Here is a 24,375-nt window from a genome sequence, read left to right as displayed (position 1 = left end):
TGTTACACAGTTTATACCAGGGGACTCAAACTCAATTTACCTGTGGGCCGCAGGAGGCAAAGTCAGGATGAGACTGGGCCGCATAAGGAATTTCACAATCGCGGCGCATCGCCGCCTCTGCCCGCCCCTCTCACTTTTCCTTCACAGAGAGGGGCGGGGAGAGGCGGCGATCCGTGCGGCGATTGACGTCAGGAGGGGCAGAGCTGAAGCTGAAAGCTCTGCTCCTTCCAGGAAATGCCGGCGGATTGCCCCCTGGGCGATTTAGGGGTTCTGCAGCCCTCATTTAGCGGTGGGGATGCGGCGGATTACTTGGGAGCACTGAAGCGAACTATAAGGAAGCTTTTGCCGGCGAGGGCCACAAAATGTTGTTTAGAGGGCCGCAAATGGCCCGCAGGCCGCGAGTTTGAGACTTTGAGGCCGCGAGGTTTATACAGTTCGAAAAGGATAGTGTTATTTTTTCATGTAACCACTTTGTGTCACCATTGTTACAAAACTAAGGCCCTGTTCAGACTGTTAGCATTTGTGGAACGCGTATAAATTCAAAGAAACTCAAGGTGAAAAACGCATGCGTTTTTCTTGCGTTCAAATGCGAACCATGATGACTTTTTTTTTCAAAAAGACCTTATACTTTTTGAGAAAATCAAATAAGAAAAAAGAGTCGATTCATTAAAAAAAAAAAACGATTCATTAAAAAGAACCGGATGATTCATGAGCCATTAGTATAGCTTAGAATGCGTCCTGTGCAGGACGTATAGCTGCCGGCTCCCGCTGTCTCTCCCCACCTGCCTTCACCCTCACATAGGCTGGCTTCCTAGGTCATCTCCCCACCTCCTCCTGGGGCACCGGAGGTGGGGAAGACCCCATTGTCCATGGATTGGAGCCCCCGGAGCCCCCCGTACCATGGACCATGCGGGCTGGTATAGCTCAGGGTGCGAAGCCACAGTCGACCGGGGTTCCGCACTCTGGCTATTCCAGCCTGCATGGGGGAGAAGGGGTTACAGAGGCTCGGGAGAGGGGACCCCACGTAATTTTTTTTTCAGATTTCCCACACTCAGCACATAAAAATAATAAAAAAAATATTTTTTTTTTTTAAAGGACTTCCTCCTCCTGATGCATCCGATGTATGCACGCATATTGATGACAGGGAGGAGGCCCTAAAGCTGCGCAGCCGCAATCGCGTCTATGCGGACTGCGCAGCCGCGGCAATCTGTGGCGGCGAAATTGAGGGGGGAATGAGAACCCTCCCTCTAGATTGTAAGCCTTTGGCAGGGCCCTCTTCCCTTGTGTATCATACTTGACAGTGTGCACTTTACCCAGAATTTGGAACTGGTAATTTTTTACCACTACCATTCCAGTTTATGATCTGGCATTGTACTATTATCTGCATTGTGTTGCGTATCTTATTGCTATTACCTGTATTGTTGTATCTATGGTCTGTTACCTGTATTGTTCTGTCAACCCTGTTATCATTGTCTGTAATCCTATTTATTGTACAGCGCTGCGTAATATGTTGGCGCTATATAAATCTAATAAATAATAATAATAACCCGACCCGTTCGGAGGGGTTGGGACCCGACTGGGGCCGGTATTACTGCAGGAGCCATGGCGGAATGAACGGGAGGGCGCGGATGGCATCCTCCATGGATCTGGATTATGAAAAGGTATTTAACTTTTTTCACATTTGTGGCCTCGGAAGTCCTTTTAAAAAAAATATATATATATTATTTTTATGTGCTGAGTGTGGGAAATCTGAAAAAAAATGGCGTGGGGTTTCTCCTCCCGAGCCTCTGTAACCCTTTCTCCCCCATGCAGGCTGGAATAGCCAGAATGCGGAGCCCAGGCCGACTGTGGCTTCGCACCCTGAGCTATACCAGCCCGCATGGTCCATGGTATGGGGGGCTCCGGGGGGAGGGGCGTCCAATCCATGGACAAGGGGCTCTTCCCCACCTCCGGTGCCCCAGGAGGAGGTGGGGGCGACTCCCTGGAGGGGTTCATGGTAGCATCTAGGAGTCCCCTTTAAGAAGGGGACCCCAGATGCCCACCCCCCTCCCAGGAGAAATGAGTATAGGGGTACAAAGTACCCCTTACCCATTTCCACAAAGGGTTAAATGAAATAAAAACACAACCACGAGAAAAGTATTTTATTATTCTAAAATAACCATAAATACTTACCTGTACCTTTAAAAAAAATTCCCACGCCAATATCCTCAGTAAACGATCCAACGAATGCAGTATCCTCTTATCTTGCGATCTTCTAAGAAGTTGATTGAAGATCTCCGACGCCCCCCACATAGCAAAAAATGCGTCCTTTGGGACGCATAGCTGCCGGCTCCCGCTGTCTCTATACACCTGCCTTCACCTGTCACCCTCACCTAGGCTGGCACCCGGTGCACCCATGGGGGCACCGGGTGCCAGCCTAGGTGAGGTTGACAGGTGAAGGCAGGTGGGGAGAGACAGCGGGATCCGGCAGCTATACGTCCTGCACAGGACGCATTCTAAGCTATACTAACGGTTCATGAATCATCCGGTTATTTTTAATGAATTGGTTCTTTTTTTAATGAATCTGCTTTTTTCTTTGAAACTATAATATCGATTTTCTCAAAAAGTATAAGGTCTTTTTGTAAAAAAATGTTCCTCTTTTAGTCACTGCCTTCCTCTACATACCCTGCAAATTTGGTGTTTTTACTATGTAAGGGGACTTTGCTATTAACCGCTAAAGTCGGCGGGCATTAAAGTATATGGGCGAACCGAACTTTTTAGAAAAAAAGTTCCTGGTTCACTGCGAAGGCGAACCACCCAAAGTTCGCCTGGAACCGTTCGCTGGCGAACCGTTTGGGCCATCTCTACTTGTAATCCCACAAGATGGCTTGTCACAACAAGCTAACTTTACAGTTGTCTCCACAGGCATGTAAGAGTGGTAGTGCACCTCTAATAGCTTTCTAAATGCGTTCAGGAGGAGGAGGAGATGATGGTAGATGACAAGGTGTTTGATGCATACATTTGATGCATACATTAGTGAAGGCATAGCCCATAAGTGTGATGATGATGATGATTATGATGATGAGGAGGAGGAGTTGGAGGAGGAAGTAGCAAAGCAGCAACATCCTAGGAGATTATACAGGGTGCCCAAAACCAACCAGAACATAAAAAGGTACAGATCTGCAGAATTGGCTAAATGATAAACTCTAGTATATTACAGAACCAACCTCGTTTCCAGCTAACATGTTTAAGAAACATACTTATCCTAAATCATAGCTGTAATGCCAACACATGACATCTATATATGCTACCAGATCCAGCATCATGGGCGTAACAATCACCCCTGCCATCGCAGAGGGACCCAGAGGCTTTGGGGGCCCCTCCACCTCCCTCTTCCCAACCACAAGTGCAGCAAATTAGCAAAGAAACCTCCCCATTCACTCACAAACACCGTGTGCAGGAGCATGTGTAATTTTATTTCCTGCTTCCAGAGGCTGCTTCACAGCAGAACACTCTCTGCTGCTATTTGTCGTCTCTCAATGACATGGGATTTGGGGACAAAGGCGGCCCCATGCTATAATTTTTGCAGGGGGGAGGGCTATTAAGTCTAGTTACGCCCCTGTCCAGCATGCCAGCTCTTTGAGATGGATGGCTACTGTAAACACGCTGAATTAACTCTAGATTTTAATGCAGTATGTGTGCATAGCTTTTGCCTTTTATTTCATCATTTATACACTCTAGGCCGGATCCAATTCACCTTTTCTCTTATTTTTTTTCCTAGGAGATAATTTTCATATTCTCTTTAAAGGACAACAGCAAGCAGAGGGATATGGAGTCTGTTGTGTTTATTATCCTTTTAAACAATACCAATTGCCTGGTTACCCTGCTGGTCCTCTGCCTCTAATACTTTCAGCCATAGACCCTGAACAAGCATGCAGCATATCAGGTGTTTCTGACATTGTCAGATCTGACAAGATTCTCTGCATGTTGGTTTCTGGTGTGATTCAGACACTACTTCAGCCAAATAGACCAGTAGGGCTACCGGGCAACAAAATTATTCAGAGAATTTTCTGGATTGCTGGTGGCTTAAAAGGCATTTTATTGATAATATGTGAAATATCACGTAGGATAAAACCCAGGTGAAAAAGTTAATTGCATATGGGCCTCTGAGTCTTTGCGTTCATGGATCAGAGACTCAGAAAGCATTATATCCTGGACAGTTAGGCAAGAGGTATTTTTAAAAGTAGGCAGGACATGACATCTTGACACCTTCCATATTCTCCTAAATGTATGTTTCCTGTAATGAAAATAATCATGACATTCTGATTAAGTCAAGGTGAGCATAAAGCTGCTGTTACCTAGGCCATTCACATGCTAAAAATTCAGTGGAAGTTAATTTAATGAGGCAGTCTTGGCTTTTGTAATTCACACAAAGGCCACCAGCTCTCCCGTGCATTTAACAGCTGACTTTAAGCCTGGAGGGAAAAGCTTAACACAGCAATACACTAAATACAATAATAATCTATTTGTTTTCTGTTCAGTTTTACAGTTGTAGAGCCAATGAGAAATATACAGCATTTTGGGCAAAAGCACTAAATTGTATGTGAAGTCTTAAAGATGTGTTTGTTTAACATCAAATAGGCACTGAGCTTAATGTAAGACATTCTGATGCAAGTGGAACTTACATCTCCACAACAGTGTAAAGCTGGCCTAATTGCTGAACATTCCTCCAAAAAAATCCTATACCGTGTCCTAAATCCGTGTCCCTGCATCTGCGCTTTTGATCTACCGCGGACAGGGCCACGGGCTTGTGCACACGGTGCGCCGGCGCATGGGTATATGTCGCGCCCATGCGCATCACACTGGCCTTCCAGGCGATGTGGCAGTGGCGAGAGGGGATAGAGGGTTGTGAGTTCAGAGGCCTAGCACCCATTATTGTAACGGTTCTTAGGTCTAGTATGATAATAAAGTATAGGTTGTGGTGTGGTTAATAATTGCTGTGGTTACTTTGCTTATGCACTTATTTAGTGTTATTTTAACCACTTGAGGACCACAGTCTTTCTACCCCTTAAGGACCGGCCACTTTTTTTCCATTCAGACCACTGCAGCTTTCACGGTTTATTGCTCGCTCATACAACCTACCACCTAAATGAATTTTGGCTTCTTTTCTTGTCACTAATAAAGCTTTCTTTTGGTGCTATTTGATTGCTCCTGCGATTTTTACTTTTTATTATATTCATCAAAAAAGACATGAATTTTGGCAAAAAAATGATTTTTTTAACTTTCTGTGCTGACATTTTTCAAATAAAGTAAAATTTCTGTATACATGCAGCGCGAAAAATGTGGACAAACATGTTTTTGATTAAAAAAAACCCCATTCAGTGTATATTTATTGCTTTGGGTAAAAGTTATAGCGTTTACAAACTATGGTGCAAAAAGTGAATTTTCCCATTTTCAAGCATCTCTGACTTTTCTGACCCCCTGTCATGTTTCATGAGGGGCTAGAATTCCAGGATAGTATAAATACCCCCCAAATGACCCCATTTTGGAAAGAAGACATCCCAAAGTATTCACTGAGAGGCATAGTGAGTTCATAGAAGATATTATTTTGTGTCACAAGTAAGCGGAAAATGACACTTTGTGAGGAAAAAAAAAAAAAAAAAAGTTTCCATTTCTTCTAACTTGCGACAAAAAAAAATGAAATCTGCCACGGACTCACCATGCCCCTCTCTGAATACCTTGAAGGGTCTACTTTCCAAAATGGGGTCATTTGTGGAGTGTGTTTACTGTCCTGACATTTTGGGGGTGCTAAATTGTAAGCACCCCTGTAAAGCCTAAAGGTGCTCATTGGACTTTGGACCCCTTAGCGCAGTTAGGCTGCAAAAAAGTGCCACACATGTGGTATTGCCGTACTCAGGAGAAGTAGTATAATGTGTTTTGGGGTGTATTTTTACACATACCCATGCTGGGTGGGAGAAATATCTCTGTAAATGACAATTTGTTATTTTTTTTACACACAATTGTCCATTTACAGAGATCTTTCTCCCACTCAGCATGGGTATGTGTAAAAATACACCACAAAACACATTATACTACTTCTCCTGAGTACGGCGATACCATATGTGTGGCACTTTTTTGCACCCTAACTGCGCTAAAGGGCCCAAAGTCCAATGAGTACCTTTAGGATTTTACAGGTCATTTTGAGAAATTTCGTTTCAAGACTACTCCTCACGGTTTAGGGCCCCTAAAATGCCAGGGCAGTATAGGAACCCCACAAATGACCCCATTTTAGAAAGAAGACACCCCAAGGTATTCCGTTAGGAGTATGGTGAGTTCATAGAAGATTTTATTTTTTGTCAAAAGTTAGCGGAAAATGACACTTTGTGAAAAAACACAATTAAAATCAATTTCCGCTAACTTGTGACAAAAAATAAAATCTTCTATGAACTCGCCATACTACTAACGGAATACCTTGGGGTGTCTTCTTTCTAAAATGGGGTCATTTGTGGGGTTCCTATACTGCCCTGGCATTTAAGGGGCCCTAAACCGTGAGGAGTAGTCTTGAAACGAAATTTCTCAAAATGACCTGTGAAATCCTAAAGGTACTCATTGGACTTTGGGCCCTTTAGCGCAGTTAGGGTGCAAAAAAGTGCCACACATGTGGTATCGCCGTACTCGGGAGAAGTAGTACAATGTGTTTTGGGGTGTATTTTTACACATACCCATGCTGGGTGGGAGAAATAACTCTGTAAATGGACAATTGTGTGTAAAAAAATCAAAAGATTGTCATTTACAGAGGTATTTCTCCCACCCAGCATGGGTATGTGTAAAAATACACCCCAAAACACATTATACTACTTCTCCCGAGTACGGCAATACCACATGTGTGGCACTTTTTTGCACCCTAACTGCGCTAAAGGGCCCAAAGTCCAATGAGTACCTTTAGGATTTCACAGGTCATTTTTGTTTCAAGACTACTCCTCACGGTTTAGGGCCCCTAAAATGCCAGGGCAGTATAGGAACCCCACTAATGACCCCATTTTACAAAGAAGACACCCCAAGGTATTCCGTTAGGAGTATGGTGAGTTCATAGAAGATTTTATTTTTTGCCACAAGTTAGCGGAAATTGATTTGAATTGTTTTTCTTCACAAAGTGTCATATTCCGCTAACTTGTGACAAAAAATAAAATCTTCTATGAACTCACCATACTCCTAACGGAATACCTTTGGGTGTCTCCTTTCTAGAATGGGGTCATTTGTGGGGTTCCTATACTGCCCTGGCATTTTAGGGGCCCTAAACCGCGAGGAGTAGTCTTGAAACTAAATGTCGCAAAATGACCTGTGAAATCCTAAAGGTACTCATTGGACTTTGGGCCCCTTAGCGCACTTAGGGTGTAAAAAAGTGCCACACATGTGGTACCGCCGTACTCAGGAGAAGTAGTATAATGTGTTTTGTGGTGTATTTTTACACATACCCATGCTGGGTGGTAGAAATATCTCTGTACATGACAATTGTTTGATTTTTTTTACACACAATTGTCCATTTACAGAGAGATTTCTCCCACCCAGCATGGGTATGTGTAAAAATACACCCCAAAACACATTATACTACTTCTCCTGAGTACGGCGATACCACATGTGTGACACTTTTTTTGCAGCCTAGGTGCGCTAAGGGGCCCAACGTCCTATTCACAGGTCATTTTAAGGCATTTGTTTTCTAGACTACTCCTCACGGTTTAGGGCCCCTAAAATGCCAGGGCAGTATAGGAACCCCACAAGTGACCCCATTTTAGAAAGAAGACACCCCAAGGTATTCCATTAGGTGTATGGCGAGGTCATCGAAGATTTTATTTTTAGTCACAAGTTAGTGAAAAATGACACTTTGTGAAAAAAACCCAATAAAAATCAATTTCCGCTAACTTTTGACAAAAAATAAAATCTTCTATGAACTCGTCATACACCTAACAGAATACCTTGGGGTGTCTTTTTTCTAAAATGGGGTCACTTGTGGGGTTCCTATACCGCCCTGGCATTTTACGGGCCCAAAACCGTGAGTAGTCTGGAAACCAAATGTCTCAAAATGACTGTTCAGGGGTATAAGCATCTGCAAATTTTGATGACAGGTGGTCTATGAGGGGCCGAATTTTGTGGAACCGGTCATAAGCAGGGTGGCCTTTTAGATGACAGGTTGTATTGGGCCTGATCTGATGGATAGGAGTGCTAGGGGGGTGACAGGAGGTGATTGATGGGTGTCTCAGGGGGTGATTAGAGGGGAAAATAGATGCACTCAATGCACTGGGGAGGTGATCAGAAGGGGGTCTGAGGGGGATCTGAGGGTTTGGCCGAGTGATCAGGAGCCCACACGGGGCAAATTAGGGCCTGATCTGATGGGTAGGTGTGCTAGGGGGTGACAGGTAGTGACAGGAGGTGATTGATGGGTGTCTCAAGGTGTGATTAGTGGGGGGAATAGATGCAAGTAATGCAATGGCGAGGTGATCAGGGCTGGGGTCTGAGGGTGTGGGCGGGTGATTGGGTGCCCTAGGGGCAGATGGGGGTCTAATCTGATGGGTAGCAGTGACAGGGGGTGATTGATGGGTAATTAGTGGGTGTTTAGAGGAGAGAACAGATGCAATGCACTTGGGAGGTGATCTGACTGCGGGTCTGCAGGCGATCGGATGGTGTGGGTGGGTGATCAGATTGCCCGCAAGGGGCAGGTTAGGGGCTGATTGATGGGTGGCAGTGACAGGGGGTGACAGGGTGTGATTGATGAGTGATAGGTGATTGGCAGGTGATTGACAGGTGATCAGTGGGTTATTACAGGGAAGAACAGATGTAATTAATGCACTGGCGAATTGATAAGGGGGGGTCATAGGGCAATCTGAGCGTGTTGGCGGGTGATTGGGTGCCCGCAAGAGGCAGATTAGGGTCTGATCTGATAGGTAAAAGTGACAGGTGGTGATAGGGGGTGATTGATGGGTGATTGATGGGTAATTAGTGGGTGTTTAGAGGAGAGAATAGATGTAAACAATGGATTTGGGAGGTGATCTGATGTCGGATCTGCGGGCGATTTATTGGTGTGGGTGGGTGATCAAATTGCCCGCAAGGGGCAGGTTAGGGGCTGATTGATGGGTGGCAGTGACAGGGGGTGATTGATGGGTGATAGGTGATTGGCAGGTGATTGACAGGTGATCAGTGGGTTATTACAGGGAAGAACAGATGTAATTAATGCACTGGCAAATTGATAAGGGGGGGTCAGAGGGCAATCTGAGCGTGTTGGCGGGTGATTGGGTGCCCGCAAGGGGCAGATTAGGGTCTGATCTGATAGGTAACAGTGACAGGTGGTGATAGGGGGTGATTGATGGGTAATTAGTGGGTGTTTAGAGGAGAGAATAGATGTAAACAATGGATTTGGGAGGTGATCTGATGTCGGATCTGCGGGCGATCTATTGGTGTGGGTGGGTGATCAGATTGCCCGCAAGGGGCAGGTTAGGGGCTGATTGATGGGTGGCAGTGACAGGGGGTGACGGGGTGATTGATGGGTGATAAGTGATTGGCAGGTGATTGACAGGTGATCAGTGGGTTATTACAGGGAAGAACAGATGTAATTAATGCACTGGCAAATTGATAAGGGGGGGTCAGAGGGCAATCTGAGCGTGTTGGCGGGTGATTGGGTGCCCGCAAGGGGCAGATTAGGGTCTGATCTGATAGGTAAAAGTGACAGGTGGTGATAGGGGGTGATTGATGGGTGATTGATGGGTAATTAGTGGGTGTTTAGAGGAGAGAATAGATGTAAACAATGGATTTGGGAGGTGATCTGATGTCGGATCTGCGGGCGATCTATTGGTGTGGGTGGGTGATCAGATTGCCCGCAAGGGGCAGGTTAGGGGCTGATTGATGGGTGGCAGTGACAGGGGGTGACGGGGTGATTGATGGGTGATAAGTGATTGGCAGGTGATTGACAGGTGATCAGTGGGTGATTACAGGGAAGAACAGATGTAATTAATGCACTGGCGAATTGATAAGGGGGGGTCAGAGGGCAATCTGAGCGTGTTGGCGGGTGATTGGGTGCCCGCAAGGGGCAGATTAGGGTCTGATCTGATAGGTAAAAGTGACAGGTGGTGATAGGGGGTGATTGATGGGTAATTAGTGGGTGTTTAGAGGAGAGAATAGATGTAAACAATGGATTTGGGAGGTGATCTGATGTCGGATCTGCGGGCGATCTATTGGTGTGGGTGGGTGATCAGATTGCCCGCAAGGGGCAGGTTAGGGGCTGATTGTTGGGTGGCAGTGACAGGGGGTGATTGATGGGTGATTGATGGGTAATTAGTGGGTGTTTAGAGGAGAGAATAGATGTAAACAATGGATTTGGGAGGTGATCTGATGTCGGATCTGCGGGCGATTTATTGGTGTGGGTGGGTGATCAAATTGCCCGCAAGGGGCAGGTTAGGGGCTGATTGATGGGTGGCAGTGACAGGGGGTGATTGATGGGTGATAGGTGATTGGCAGGTGATTGACAGGTGATCAGTGGGTTATTACAGGGAAAAACAGATGTAATTAATGCACTGGCAAATTGATAAGGGGGGGTCAGAGGGCAATCTGAGCGTGTTGGCGGGTGATTGGGTGCCCGCAAGGGGCAGATTAGGGTCTGATCTGATAGGTAACAGTGACAGGTGGTGATAGGGGGTGATTGATGGGTAATTAGTGGGTGTTTAGAGGAGAGAATAGATGTAAACAATGGATTTGGGAGGTGATCTGATGTCGGATCTGCGGGCGATCTATTGGTGTGGGTGGGTGATCAGATTGCCCGCAAGGGGCAGGTTAGGGGCTGATTGATGGGTGGCAGTGACAGGGGGTGACGGGGTGATTGATGGGTGATAAGTGATTGGCAGGTGATTGACAGGTGATCAGTGGGTTATTACAGGGAAGAACAGATGTAATTAATGCACTGGCAAATTGATAAGGGGGGGTCAGAGGGCAATCTGAGCGTGTTGGCGGGTGATTGGGTGCCCGCAAGGGGCAGATTAGGGTCTGATCTGATAGGTAAAAGTGACAGGTGGTGATAGGGGGTGATTGATGGGTGATTGATGGGTAATTAGTGGGTGTTTAGAGGAGAGAATAGATGTAAACAATGGATTTGGGAGGTGATCTGATGTCGGATCTGCGGGCGATCTATTGGTGTGGGTGGGTGATCAGATTGCCCGCAAGGGGCAGGTTAGGGGCTGATTGATGGGTGGCAGTGACAGGGGGTGACGGGGTGATTGATGGGTGATAAGTGATTGGCAGGTGATTGACAGGTGATCAGTGGGTGATTACAGGGAAGAACAGATGTAATTAATGCACTGGCGAATTGATAAGGGGGGGTCAGAGGGCAATCTGAGCGTGTTGGCGGGTGATTGGGTGCCCGCAAGGGGCAGATTAGGGTCTGATCTGATAGGTAAAAGTGACAGGTGGTGATAGGGGGTGATTGATGGGTAATTAGTGGGTGTTTAGAGGAGAGAATAGATGTAAACAATGGATTTGGGAGGTGATCTGATGTCGGATCTGCGGGCGATCTATTGGTGTGGGTGGGTGATCAGATTGCCCGCAAGGGGCAGGTTAGGGGCTGATTGTTGGGTGGCAGTGACAGGGGGTGATTGATGGGTGATTGATGGGTGATTGACAGGTTATCAGGGGGGATAGATGCATACAGTACACAGGGGGGGGGGGGTCTGGAGGGGGGTCCTGGGGAGAATCTGAGGGGTGGGGGGGTGATCAGGAGGGGGCAGGGGGCAGGGGGGGAGATAAAAAAATAGCGTTGATAGATAGTGACAGGGAGTGATTGATGGGTTATTAGGGGGGTGATTGGGTGCAAACAGGGGTCTGGGGGGTGGGCAGGGGGGGGGTCTGAGGGGTGTTGTGGGCGATCAGTGGGCGGGGGGGGGGGCAGATCAGTGTGTTTGGGTGCAGACTAGGGTGGCTGCAGCCTGCCCTGGTGGTCCCTCCGACACTGGGACCACCAGGGCAGGAGGCAGCCTGTATAATACACTTTGTATACATTACAAAGTGTATTATACACTTTGTAGCGGCGATCGCGGGGTTAACATCCCGCCGGCGCTTCCGTATGGCCGGCGGGATGTTACGGCGGGTGGGCGGAGCCAGTTGCCGGGGGAAGCGCGCGTCATCAATGACGCGATCGCTCCCCCGGCATAGGAAAAGGACGCAACGCCCTAAGGCGTATTGCGGTCCTTAAGGCATCCACTTTGCCGCCGCCCATGGGCTGTGGGCGGTCGGCAAATGGTTAAAGAGACTCCGTAACAAAAATTGCATCCTGTTTTTTATCATCCTACAAGTTCCAAAAGCTATTCTAATGTGTTCTGGCTTACTGCAGCACTTTGTACTATCACAGTCTCTGTAATAAATCAACTTATCTCTCTCTTGTCAGACTTGTCAGCCTGTGTCTGGAAGGCTGCCAAGTTCTTCAGTGTTGTGGTTCTGCTATGAACTCCCCCTTCCAAGCCCCTCTATGCACACTGCCTGTGTGTTATTTAGATTTTAGCAGCTGCTCTCTTCTCTCTTATCTTTTACAAGCTGGATAAATCGTCCTCTGAGCTGGCTGGGCTTTCACAAAGTGAGGAATTACAGACAAGGGCAAAGCTGTTTGCAGGAAGAAAAGAGCAGCCTGAAACTTCAGTGCATGAGAGATGCAGGGGGAAAGAAACACACAAATGATCTCTTGAGATTCAAAAGGAAGGCTGTATACAGCCTGCTTGTGTATGGATGTATTTTCTATGTGTGGACATACTGTACATCAACCTACTTCCTGTTTTGGTGGCCATTTTGTTTGTTTATAAACAAACTTTTTAAAACTGTTTTTAACCACTTTTAATGCGGCGGGGAGCGGCGAAATTGTGACAGAGGGGAATAGGAGATGTCCCCTAACGCACTGGTATGTTTACTTTTGTGTGATTTTAACAATACAGATTCTCTTTAATAAATGTTACTTTAATAAGTGTTAATTTACGCAGATTCTGTCCTGTTGTGTTTTTCTGCTATTGTGAATGCCACTAACATAATCATTTCATAACGCAAAGATCACACAATGTAGACTGAGTTACAGGTGTTCTATTCAAGCTCTTTTGAGCAAGTACAAAGGAACGGATAATGTTGAGGATCATAGATGGAGTGGTCAGCCAAGTAAACTAAAATGCGTCAGATAAAAGCCACATCATAATTACTTCCCTTCAAAACTCCATCAGCTCAGAACCAGCTCCACCTCCATCAGCTCAGAACCAGCAGATGTTTAAACAAGATCAAGCGTGTCAACTATGTATAAAAATTAAAAACTGGAGCGCAAAAAAATGGCAGCGAAGTACTTTGGACTGATAAGGCAAAATCTGGCTGCTGCATAAAGCTGTTTGCTGAAGAGCTAGAAAATAGTACTATAATGTGTTCTGCAAACAACTGTGAAACATGGTGACGGTTTCTTGCAGATACAGCATGCAATGGCCCCAGTCTTCCCCTGCTTTTAAGCCCCTAGCAAGCAAACAAGTAAATAATCAAAATAAATTTGATATTACTTTTTGCTTACTTTTTAGAACTTTTTCTAATGTTAAATATTAATAGTTATTTTGCAGATAAGAAAAACATGTCTCCTGAGAGAAACCAAGGAGAAAAGTTAACCGAATGTGGGCCAGGATGTTCGATTTTTCCCCACAGTAAATGGAAAATGTGTTTCATTGCAAATGCCAAAGCTACTTTTTGACATGTATGTTGAAAATGTCAGGGATGGTGTGGATATCTAACCTCCTACCTATTGCCAGCATAAATAAAATAAACTGTAAATGTGCTTGATTATTTATTTAATTTATTACAGTAGTATTAGTCATATTACTTACAGCATATTTACAGCATATATGAAACCATTCAACATTTGTATAGCACATTTCTCCCATAGGATTTAAAGCGAATGCAAGCTGCATTCTTTAAAGTGGGATTGTCACCAAAAAATCAAATTTCAACAGCAATTGGTCTGAGTGTATTAAGTGATAAAGATGCTAACCCTGCATTCAAAACTTTTCTGCTGTTATGGTTTGGAGTTATCACATACCTTAGGAGCACTGGCCCTTTAAGTGCCATTGCCAAACAGTTGCATGCTGGGGGTCTTTTTATCTATAATATATTCCTCCTATTCCCTTTAGTTCCCCCTCCTTCTAATGACATAATACCTCAGTGGAAGTGTCTGAAGACTCTAGGAGGAGGGGGTGTATCAAATACACAATTAGCAAGGGGAGAAAAAAAGAAGGGAGGAAATTATGTCAGGAGGTCAAAGGTAACAAAGATGGAAACTGCCTAGAATAGGATTCTCTGCTTTTCCTTTCTAAAATTCACAGGAATCATAACGTGGACAGTGCAATACGTCAGTTATGTAAGTAGAACTAGTATTTATCTACTTATATATGTGTTTTTTATTTCTAGGTTAGCATTGGTGTCACTTGTTCTTCAACAAAACAAGATCATATCAACTTATGAGTGAAACTTTGAGGCCCCTTTCACACTGGCGCAGCACGTTGGGCTGTTTTACCGAAAGGCAACATTACGCCAATGTAACTCTATGAGGCCTTTCAGACGGACGTGATGCAGCGGAAGTGACGTATTACCCATAACCCAGACCCGAGCGCATCCCTACATTGGTTGTATACTTGTGCGGCGACATGCAGCGGACCAGAAGTCTTGTATGTCTATGGCAACGCGTATATTTTTAAAAATGTGTGCGGCAGCGTATTTTGTCGATACAATTCCATGCAATTTGTTTCTTCAGCGACAGGAAGTAAGCACTAGAGAGCTTCCTGCTTGGCTGTCAGCCAGAAGGGGATTACTGTGTATTGACACAGAAATCCCCAAAGGCTGTTTTTGGTGTTGCAGTGCGATGCGATCATGGCATCGCACCACACTGCTAATGCTGGTTAGCAGTGTGAAACCGGCCTCAAGGTCTGTTTACGCTTACCGCTCGTCGCAGTGGCCATTAAAGTCAGTCACACATGACACACTGCCTGATAGAAGTGCTCTGGGTAATGCAAAAGCTGCAGTACGTTACAGTGTGACATCTGCTGTAATCCCAGAAATGCAACAATGTCTAGTTAATTTTTTTTTCTTCAGTCGCACTAAGGCTATAATGCGCAGTGCGATTTTTTTGGACTGCACTGCGGCGCGATTGTTCCAAATCGCACCGCATTTCAACAAGCGTAAATGGACCCTGAAACAACAGAAATACAACTAGTATGTGTTTAATAAACATAACCTAAATTTAAAAAGTACCTCTGGATCACCACGTGTAAAAGGTAGAGTTGGAGAAACAGACGGAAAAGCTGTATTGCTATCAAAGTCAATGCGTTTGCTTCCATTGGCTGCCTCAGCTCTTGGGGCACTGGATGGAGTGGAATGATCGCTGTTGCTATTCAGGCTGTTGTTGCTCATCCTCTAAGGACTGGAACACGGTTTTCAGGGAGTTGGAAAAAGAATGTTGCCTGGATCTCTCGGGTGTCAACTGAAAAGTGCAGATCTGCCAGCTACATGGAGAGAGCATAAATGTTTCCAGGAGACGTGGCTGCATAGCAACCTGTATACACACAGGGCTGGGCTGTGCTAATGAAGAGGAGGTGTCGCACAACGACACAGTGAACAGTCTGCTTAACAAAAGCTTCAATGAAAGTGATATTAAAGTAAAATAGAGAATGACTGGTAAAAAAAAAGTAGAAAAAATATACTTTAGACACACACACACAGTGGTTTCCATCAATAAACTTGCTGTGTCTATCTGCATCTTCCACGTTACTGAGTACTACGTTTTCATTAAAGTCTTCAGCTTATGCTCCAGTTCAGGAAGAGTTGTTTTGTAATTATTTGAGAGAAGATGTTTACTTATGTACAAAAAGCAGTGACAATTCTGCAAAATGCTGCACCAATGTATCTTCTCCTCAAAGACCTGCAGCTGCCTGATTACACATGCACAGTTAGTGTCAACTATTTCATGTCTAGTCCATGGGCATGAAGGGGTAAAGGCCCATTCACACTGGGGCGAATAGCGGGCAATTAACACTTATCGCCGGTGATCACTAGCACTTTTTAAAGCACTAGCGCAATATTACCCATATGGCAGTGATCTCACTGCTACAATCGCGCTGATTAGCGCTAATTGCTAAACACGGTACATGCAGGATTTTCTTGCGATTGCGATTACATCGCTAAAAAAACCTTAATTGCGATCGCTCAAAATTTGTAAGTGTCATGATTTTACCACATTAATCGTGGTAAAATCACCATGCAAATCACTAGCGCTAATCGCTAGTGATTTGAATATTTGCCATCAGTTGAAGTCATGCTTCCCTGCTGACCTACGGTTTATGAGAAAGCATTGCTTCAGAATGATTGGGTGGTGAGCAGGCAGTTGAAGTTATATATGGATTGGCATTGCTGCATTTTTTTTACATTTTTTTTTTTTTTGCAGAAACTGCAACTTTTTTTTTTAACCAACATTTTCAGTGATAATAAAAGGGAAATCTAAATACTAACTTAAATGTGATTTAAATATCTTTTATGGCTGCAAAAATGTCTCTTGCAATTTAAAGCAAATCTGTGGGATCCTTTTGTAAAAAATATGATCCTCCAGAGGCTTGCCCCATCCCAGTGCTGAGACCCCCGTAGTTCACAGACGAGAGCAGACACACTGCACAGAATGACTGGCGTCTGCACAGTAGCATGGAGCCACTGCTCAGGCTCGGCAGAAAAAGTGGATGGAGCTCGGGCACCTGCACTGTGTGGCCGAGCTCTGTCCACAAAATCTTGTTGATGGGTTTGCGAGGTCTCAGCGCTGGAATGGTGAGGAGAAGGGTGATGGGGGAAGTCTCCTGAGGTAAGTACCCTAATTGGGGACTTTTTTCCCTTTGCATACTCTTTAACCAGTTTGGGTCCGCTGCAGGTTACAACTACGCCACAGTTGTGGCTACCTAAGCAGCTGCGTTCTGTACATTGGGCACGAGCCGTTTTCATTGGCTGCAGATCACTGTGAACCAATTACAGTGAGCAGGAAGTACAGAATTGACAAAAAAGGCTCAGGTTCTTCAAGGGGCCAGAGCCTGTGGTCCCAAATGAGTTAATATTGTTAAAAGGCATCTTTCCAATTCAGTGTGGGAAGTGTGAGTCATGTAGTCCACATTAGGGAGGGCCATTGCTCCCTTCACATCTCCAATGAAAGTTTCAAAATATATATATATTTTTAGCTAAAACAAAACTGATATACAGACAGCAGGGATAATGCTGCCACGATAGTTGCTCTGTCTGTCTTTTCTTTCAGGACAGCTAGTGTGGCCTGCATCATAGTGGACATACTGGAGTACAGACCACAGCTCTGTTGCTCCCATCCACTAGGTGCCCATTAATAGTACCATTTCTATGAATGATTCTTTATTATGATGAATTTAGTAAATTGGAAACATTCTATTGACAATATTGATATTTATAATAATAATAATAATGGCAGTATTTGTATAGCGCCTTTCTCCTGTCGGACTCAAAGCGCTTGCGAGGCAGCCACTAGAGCGCACTCAGTAGGCAGTAGCAGTGTGAATTACTGGCTTACTGAACAGGCAGAGCCGAGATTCGAACCCAGGTCTCCCATGTCAGAGGCAGAGCCCTTAACCAGTACACCATCCAGCCACTACAACGGTACAATTGTATCATAGGTAAGATCAGATACAATAATAAAAATCTATCAGGCAGATATAAGGATCCCTCCTGTAGCATGTCCTGTCAGTTGCAGTGGAGCTGCAACCGAGCAGTTTTGATTTCTCTGCCTGCATTTGGTTGCTTAGTTTTGATTGCATTCGCAATGAGTCTCATTGTCATCTGCAATCACTCTGCAGTTCAGAGCAGCTCAGGATGTTGTCATTAATCCACCTATGGCTTGCTGCAGTTGAACTGCAGCCAGAAAGCTGTGGCTTTCTTACATGCATGTGGTTGCATAATTTGGCATGCATTTGTAATGAGAGTCCTTTCCATTCACAGGCAGCTTGCGTGATTACCATTCAGCTGTGTGGGAAGTTGCATGTCTGCTCTCATTGGCTGATGTCCATAGAAAAGCCTGCTTCTCCTCTCACACCTTGCCGTCATAGTGCTCAGCTTTGCCATAGTTGATTGCTGGTTTCCTTGTGCAAAGTTTGAATATTGTATTGCATTACCTTGCTTTGCCTGCTTGGACATTCACTGCACCTGCGGGGGTACAATGAAGTCTCTTCCTATCCTGACAGTTTGGAGACTGCCTTCACCACATTGGTGATTGGTAGGATTCTTGCTTGTCCTGTTCCTGTGAATGTAACTATAGGCTGCGGTTGCTATTATTTACGCTCCTACTTGTTTGTCTTGGCCGTGCCGGTGTGGATGTTTGCTATCAGTGGGGCAGCGATTAGCTTGGCAAGCATTCCGTCTGTCTATCTGTCTGTCCTTGTTACTCAGTGTGGTGGACATCAGATGCTTAGTGCTGCAGTCGCACTGAGCACCCATTGTGTCTTGTTAAATGACAAGCATTCCGTCTGTCTGTCTTTGTTACTCAGTGTGGTGGACATCAGATGCCCAGCGCTGCAGTCGCACTGAGCAACCATCGTGTCTTGTTTATTGTGACGGTTATCGGAAGCTCAGAGCTACAGTCGCTCTGAGCAATCTTGCTTCCTTGTTCATAACGCCTGGTGTGATCTGTGAGCATTTTGCTCTACTACCTAATATTACTCAGCTGCATAGTCTTGTTTGCTCTGGTGGTACTCTGGTTTTCTCGGCCTCAGCTGCTTTACCTTGCATGGTAAGACCTGGGGGTAACCGAAGTCAGGAGACATATACCGTGTCCTGTTCAAGCGGGGGCTTATCTATAGGTGAAGATGTGGGCTGAGCTCAGAGCTACAGCACTAGATTAGGGTATAGTGGCTGAAAGAAAACAGGAGATCTGCCAGGCATTACAGCAGATCAATAAATCTGCTATTTGTGATCGAGTTTATGATTTTTTTTTTACCTATCCTAAGCAACTGCTGACTCTTTTTATTAACTATTCAAGTAGATTTTTCTGATCAAAATAGAGAATTGTTCATAAACAATTGTATTGTAAATGAGTATCTTAATCCGTAAGGCCATACCCATCTCACGATTTTTCCAACTATTTTCTCTATGACGACTTTTTGAGCAACGAGTAGTCGTTTCCGCAATGTGGGTACAGGCGCACGATCACGCGAATGTTGCTTGGCGTCACACAGTAATAACGACCATCACGGAGGATCTTTAAAGAGAACCTGAACTGATAAAAGTCAAAATACACATAAACACACCATACTTGCCTCCTGTGTAGTCTACTCATCAATCTCTTTCTCTTCTCCTGGGTCCTGTTTGTCCACTGTGATCAATGGAATTCTCCATGCTCCATTTTGAAAATGGCCTTTACCCCATTAACAGCTTCCTGATTAGCACACTGTTATGGCCCATACTCACGAGGGACAATTGTCGCCGCAACACGCGGGGCGCGCGTGTTGCGGCGACAGGTCGCCCGTGAGTATGGGCCGCGCGCACACCGAACTGTCGCCCGTCGCTGAAGTCGCCAGGCGATTGAAATGTTCAATCGCCTGGCGACAGTCGATGCCGCAACTCCGCCGCAGCTGTCGCTAGTCCGCGTGAGTACGCGGACTAGCGACAGCAACCTCCATTGAGGTACGCAGAGCTTCAGGCGGGGGGAGGAGGAACGTCGGCGACAGCTTCCGTCGCGCCGCTGGTCCCTCTTCCGCGTGTGTACGCGGAGGGACCTGGCGAGGAGCTGTCGCCGGCCTGTCGCCCACACGCTCACGTGTGCTGGCGACAGGCCACTTTTATCGCCCGTGAGTATGGGCCATTAAACTGTAATATCACCCACTTGAGCCATAGGGCAGGGCTTTTTACTGCTTGTACCACCTTTATCGCTTGAAAATTTTCTAAGTACCACCAATGTGCCTGCACAGTAGATTGGGCTCCGCTGTTTCCGCCGAGTGAAATGCCGCTACTGCGCATATGCGCACGCCAACAAGGAGATCTTTGTTGGGTCCCAGAGCTGGATCCCCTCTACTGAGGAGAAAGGGGAAGTCTCTTTATGATCCAGAGTCTTCCCTCTCCCGAGTTAAGTACCCCCCATGTGCACTTTTTCTCTTACAGGTACACTTTAAGAAAAGTGTGTATGTGAGGGGGGGGGGGAGCAGGAAGTATTGGTGGGGAAAAGCGTTAAAATTAGATTGATAGCCTACAGATTGCATTAGTAGCGAGTGAGGGGGAGCTGAACTTTGTGGAGGACCAGGACAAGCAGCAGACAGGCAATTAAGTGGCAGGCAAACCTGAAATGTACCACCTGGGCAACAGCAAAGTACCACTGGTGGTACGCGTACCACAGGTTGAAAAGCCCTGCCATAGGGAAACATAGACATTACCTTGCTTATTCAGTTGTAACTGACACCAGCTGATATATAAGTGACAGCAACTGATATATTTCAGTTCTGACAAAATATTGTCAGAACTAGAAGGGATCACTGTAAGAAGAAAATGTTTAACTTCTGAGAGGAACTTACAGTGAGGTAAGTATGTAATACTCATTTGCAGTTACAACATGTGTTTATTTTAAAGAATTTTACTCAGTTCAGGTTCCAGACAACTCTCGCAATCACTTAGTCTCATTCAAGTCGTTTGATGTCGCATATACCCTCCGGCAGGAAGATGGATCAGGAAGCACATGTCCTCAGGGAGACGTCACTGGATCCATCTTTCTTGTCGCTGTGGAGAGTATTCAGCTTAAGCAGCAAAAAGAGAGCTTTGCTCTGAGCTTCAGTATGATAGCCAGGAGGTTGGGAGGGATGCATGCAGCAACGCATTACACACAAGTGGGAGGTCAGACACGCAGGACAGTGCTGTCAGTTATTCATATTTTTTTTATTCTTATTTATTCTTTATTCTATTCTTTTCTTGTGTCAAAGTAAAACATAGCAATAAAAAACGTACAAACAGTGCATAAACAAATACACAAATCCAAAGAAGATACATCAAGAGACATCTTGAACAAAAAATGTAACGTGCAGATATGAACCCTATGATCCAAGGTGAATATAGTGCTTGAAAAAAGTGGTAAGGGAGAGTGGGTCCATTCTGTTATATCCAGGTTCATTAAAAGAAAAGACCAAGGTGTTCGTCAATTTAGAAACAAGACATATCAAGCACTTATTTAAAAGGCTCCAGTTATGGGTAGATAGGCCTTTTTTCTTCCAGCGGCAATAATTTGTTTTAGATTCATTTTTCTATAAACTGAGGAACCTACCAGATCTGGCTGCCTTTATTCAAGACATTTCAAGCACATAACTGTGTAATATCTTACTGAATGTGACATTGTTCACAGGAGTAGACACTTTGGGCAATGCAGCTATGATCAGGCACTTTGGCATATGACATGCTGGGCTAGATACAACTAAATCCTCCCTTTTAATTAGGGGGTAATAGTGGTAAAATATATTTATTTATTGTATTTATAAAGTGCCAACATATTACGCAGCGCTGGGCATTAGTTAAGGTTACAGACAATATTTAGGGGTGACATACAGCAATATGACAATACAAGAATACAAGAAAGACCAGATCATGCAGCACAGTATGAGTACAAGGTAATGCTTAATCAGTCACTGGATAGAGCATGGAGATTAGGCAAGTTAGGTTCACTCAAATGCAAAGCATTTCACTTAATTATATACCCTTTCATGAAAATGACAACATACAGATACATTATAAACAATTAATTAATAATTGTCTGTAAAACTTGCTGCAGTTGCCCCCAAAATACCTTCTGTTCATTCCAAAATTACATATATTTATTCTTTAAAGAGAACCCGAGGTGTGTTTGAAGAATGTGATCTGAATACAGAGGCTGGATCGGCCTATACAGCCCAGCCTCTGTTGGTATTCCAAACCCCCCTAATGTCCCCATGCACTCTGAAATCAGACATAGATCACAGCCGCGCTGTGCGGCTGTGTATACATCTGTAGTGTAGGTCTCGGCTGCTCCCCCGCCTCCTGCAGAGGTCCGGTCCCTGCCCCCCTCCCTTCCCTCTAATCAGTGAGGAGGGAAGGGAGACAGGCGGGGACCAGAGTTCTGCAAGAGATGGGGAGAGCAGCAGACTGACACTATAGAGAAAAACACAGCGGCTGCGACACGCTGTGTGTCGACAGCACGGCTGTGATTTATCAGGGATTGCAGAGTGCAGGGGGACCTTAGGGGGGTTTGGAATACCAACAGAGGCTGGGCTGTATAGGCAGATCCAGCCTCACTATGCAGATCACATTGTTCAAACCCAGCTCGGGTTCTCTTTAAAGAGACACTGAAGCGAAAAAAAATATATGATAGAATGAATTGGTTGTGTACTATGAATAATTACCAGAAGATTAGCAGCAAAGAAAATACTCATATTTTTATTTTCAAGTATATATTGTTTTTTCTAACATTGCATCATTCTCTAATATGTGCAGATTACACAACACTCAGCATTCAAAATGATTCTTTCAGAGCAGTCTGTGAACTTATGAACTCTCCTCTGCCAGAGGAAAAGTAAATAGTTAACTAACAGTTGAGATAATAAAAGTCAGAAAACAGCCCTCTCCACGACTTTTGAAAGTCGTAGAGATAATGGCTTTTTTGTATAGAGATAACAACTGGAGTTTCTTAACTCTTCCTGTACTGGAAACTATTAGACTGATGTATCTGATCTTAATGTTTTATTTCTTAGCTGTACTACACATACAAATCATAATATCATAGTTTTTTTTTCGCTTCAGTGTCTCTTTAACTATTTCAGCCCGCAGGGATTTTTCATGTTATGCAACAGAGCAATTTTCACTTTCCATTTATTCGCTAATAACTTTATCACTAATAATCACAATTAATTGATCTATATCTTGTTTTTTCCACCACCGATTAGGCTTTCTTTGGGTGGTACATTTTGCTATAAATTATTTTTTTCTAAATGCATTTTCACAGGAATATTATGAAAAAAATTTGAAAAAATGCATTATTTCTCAGTTTATGCCCATTATAGCTTTAAAATAATACATGCTACCATAATTAAAACCTATGTATTTTATTTGCCCTTTTGTCTTGGTTATTACACCATTTCACCAGTTGCCGACCGCGTCATGCCAATGGGCGTGGACGCGGCGGCAGCCCCAGGACCGCCTAACGCCGATTGGCGTAAAGTCCTGGGGCTTACATTTGCAGGAGATCGCGCGCAGCTTCTCCTGCATGGTGGGCTTCAGTCTCCGAGCGGCGAAAGCCGCTCGGGAGACTGTAACGGCAAACCGCCGCTTAATTGTACTGTACAGCGCTACGATCAGCAGCAGCGCTGTACTGGGGACACCCGTGTGACACGGCTGTCCCCCTGGGGAACAAGAGAGCGATCGGCTCTCATAGGCTGAAGCCTATGACAGCCGATCGCCGTTATTGGCTGCCTGAGGGGTGGGAGGGACGGAGGGGAAAATAAAAAAAACACACATTTAATAAAAAATAAATAAAACTATTTATATAAAAACAAACAAACACTGTAGGGGCGATCAGACCCCACCAATAGAGAGCTCTGTTGGTGGGGACAAAAGGAGGGGGGAATCACTTATGTGCTGTGTTGTGCGGCCCTGCAGCTTGGCCTTAAAGCTGCAGCGACCAATTTTAACAAAATAGCCTGGTCACTAGGGGGGTTTAAGCCCATGGTCCTCAAGAGGTTAAATGTTGTCCCAATCACAACGTATGGCGCCAATATTTTATTTGGAAATAAAGGTGCATTTTTTTCAGTTTTGCGTCCATCACTATTTACAAGCTTATAATTTAAAAAATGTTCGTAATATACCTTCTTCACATGCATTTAACCACTTCGCATCCAGACCTTCATTTCCCACTTATGGACCAGAGCAGTTTTGACAGTTTAGCTAAGTCCTTATTTAATTAGAAATAACTGCATGACTCCGGGGGAGGTGGAGCACGACGTGATGACGTAAGGGGCGGGCTCCTACGCGCTCCAAGGTCCATGGATCTTCCCCTATGAACTAGCGTGCGCAGGGAAGGAGAGTCCATACCAGCAGCGTTACCGGGGAATGACGGGACGCAACAAACGGAAAGGACAGGAGAGCATGGCGGAGAAACAAAAGACGCCGCAGCGCTCAGTGAAGGAGTTGCTCTCCAGGTCAGTAATTGAAGGCACAGCGGGAAAACTGTCAGAGAAACCTAAGCACCGAGCTGCCCCGGCCCCAACAACATCACCGCAGATGGCGGCAATGAAAAAACAGGGGAGCCTGGAGGACATATGGAAACAGCTCAAGAGTATGCCCACGAAGCAGGAT

General features: G+C 45.0%; 1 protein-coding gene across 2 annotated transcripts in view; it reads right to left on the bottom strand.

Annotated features, from left to right (window-relative positions):
- Nucleotides 1-24,375, bottom strand: part of CCDC170 (coiled-coil domain containing 170) — a 139,318-nt gene that overhangs the window by 90,014 nt on the left and 24,929 nt on the right. The window contains exon 1 of one of the 2 annotated variants that reach the window (XM_068231997.1): nucleotides 15,274-15,483. The exons of the other annotated variant lie outside the window; for it this stretch is intronic. Within the exon in view, the coding sequence (XP_068088098.1) occupies nucleotides 15,274-15,432 (159 nt within the window). The 5' untranslated portion in view covers nucleotides 15,433-15,483. Of the gene's footprint in view, nucleotides 1-15,273; nucleotides 15,484-24,375 lie in introns of those variants that run through there. 2 annotated transcript variants of the gene reach the window in all.

This window comes from Hyperolius riggenbachi, chromosome 4, assembly GCF_040937935.1.
Source record: "Hyperolius riggenbachi isolate aHypRig1 chromosome 4, aHypRig1.pri, whole genome shotgun sequence".
NCBI lineage: Eukaryota > Metazoa > Chordata > Amphibia > Anura > Hyperoliidae > Hyperolius > Hyperolius riggenbachi.
Note: the sequence above shows the minus strand (reverse complement) of the source record. Positions and strands in the feature narration are given on the sequence as shown.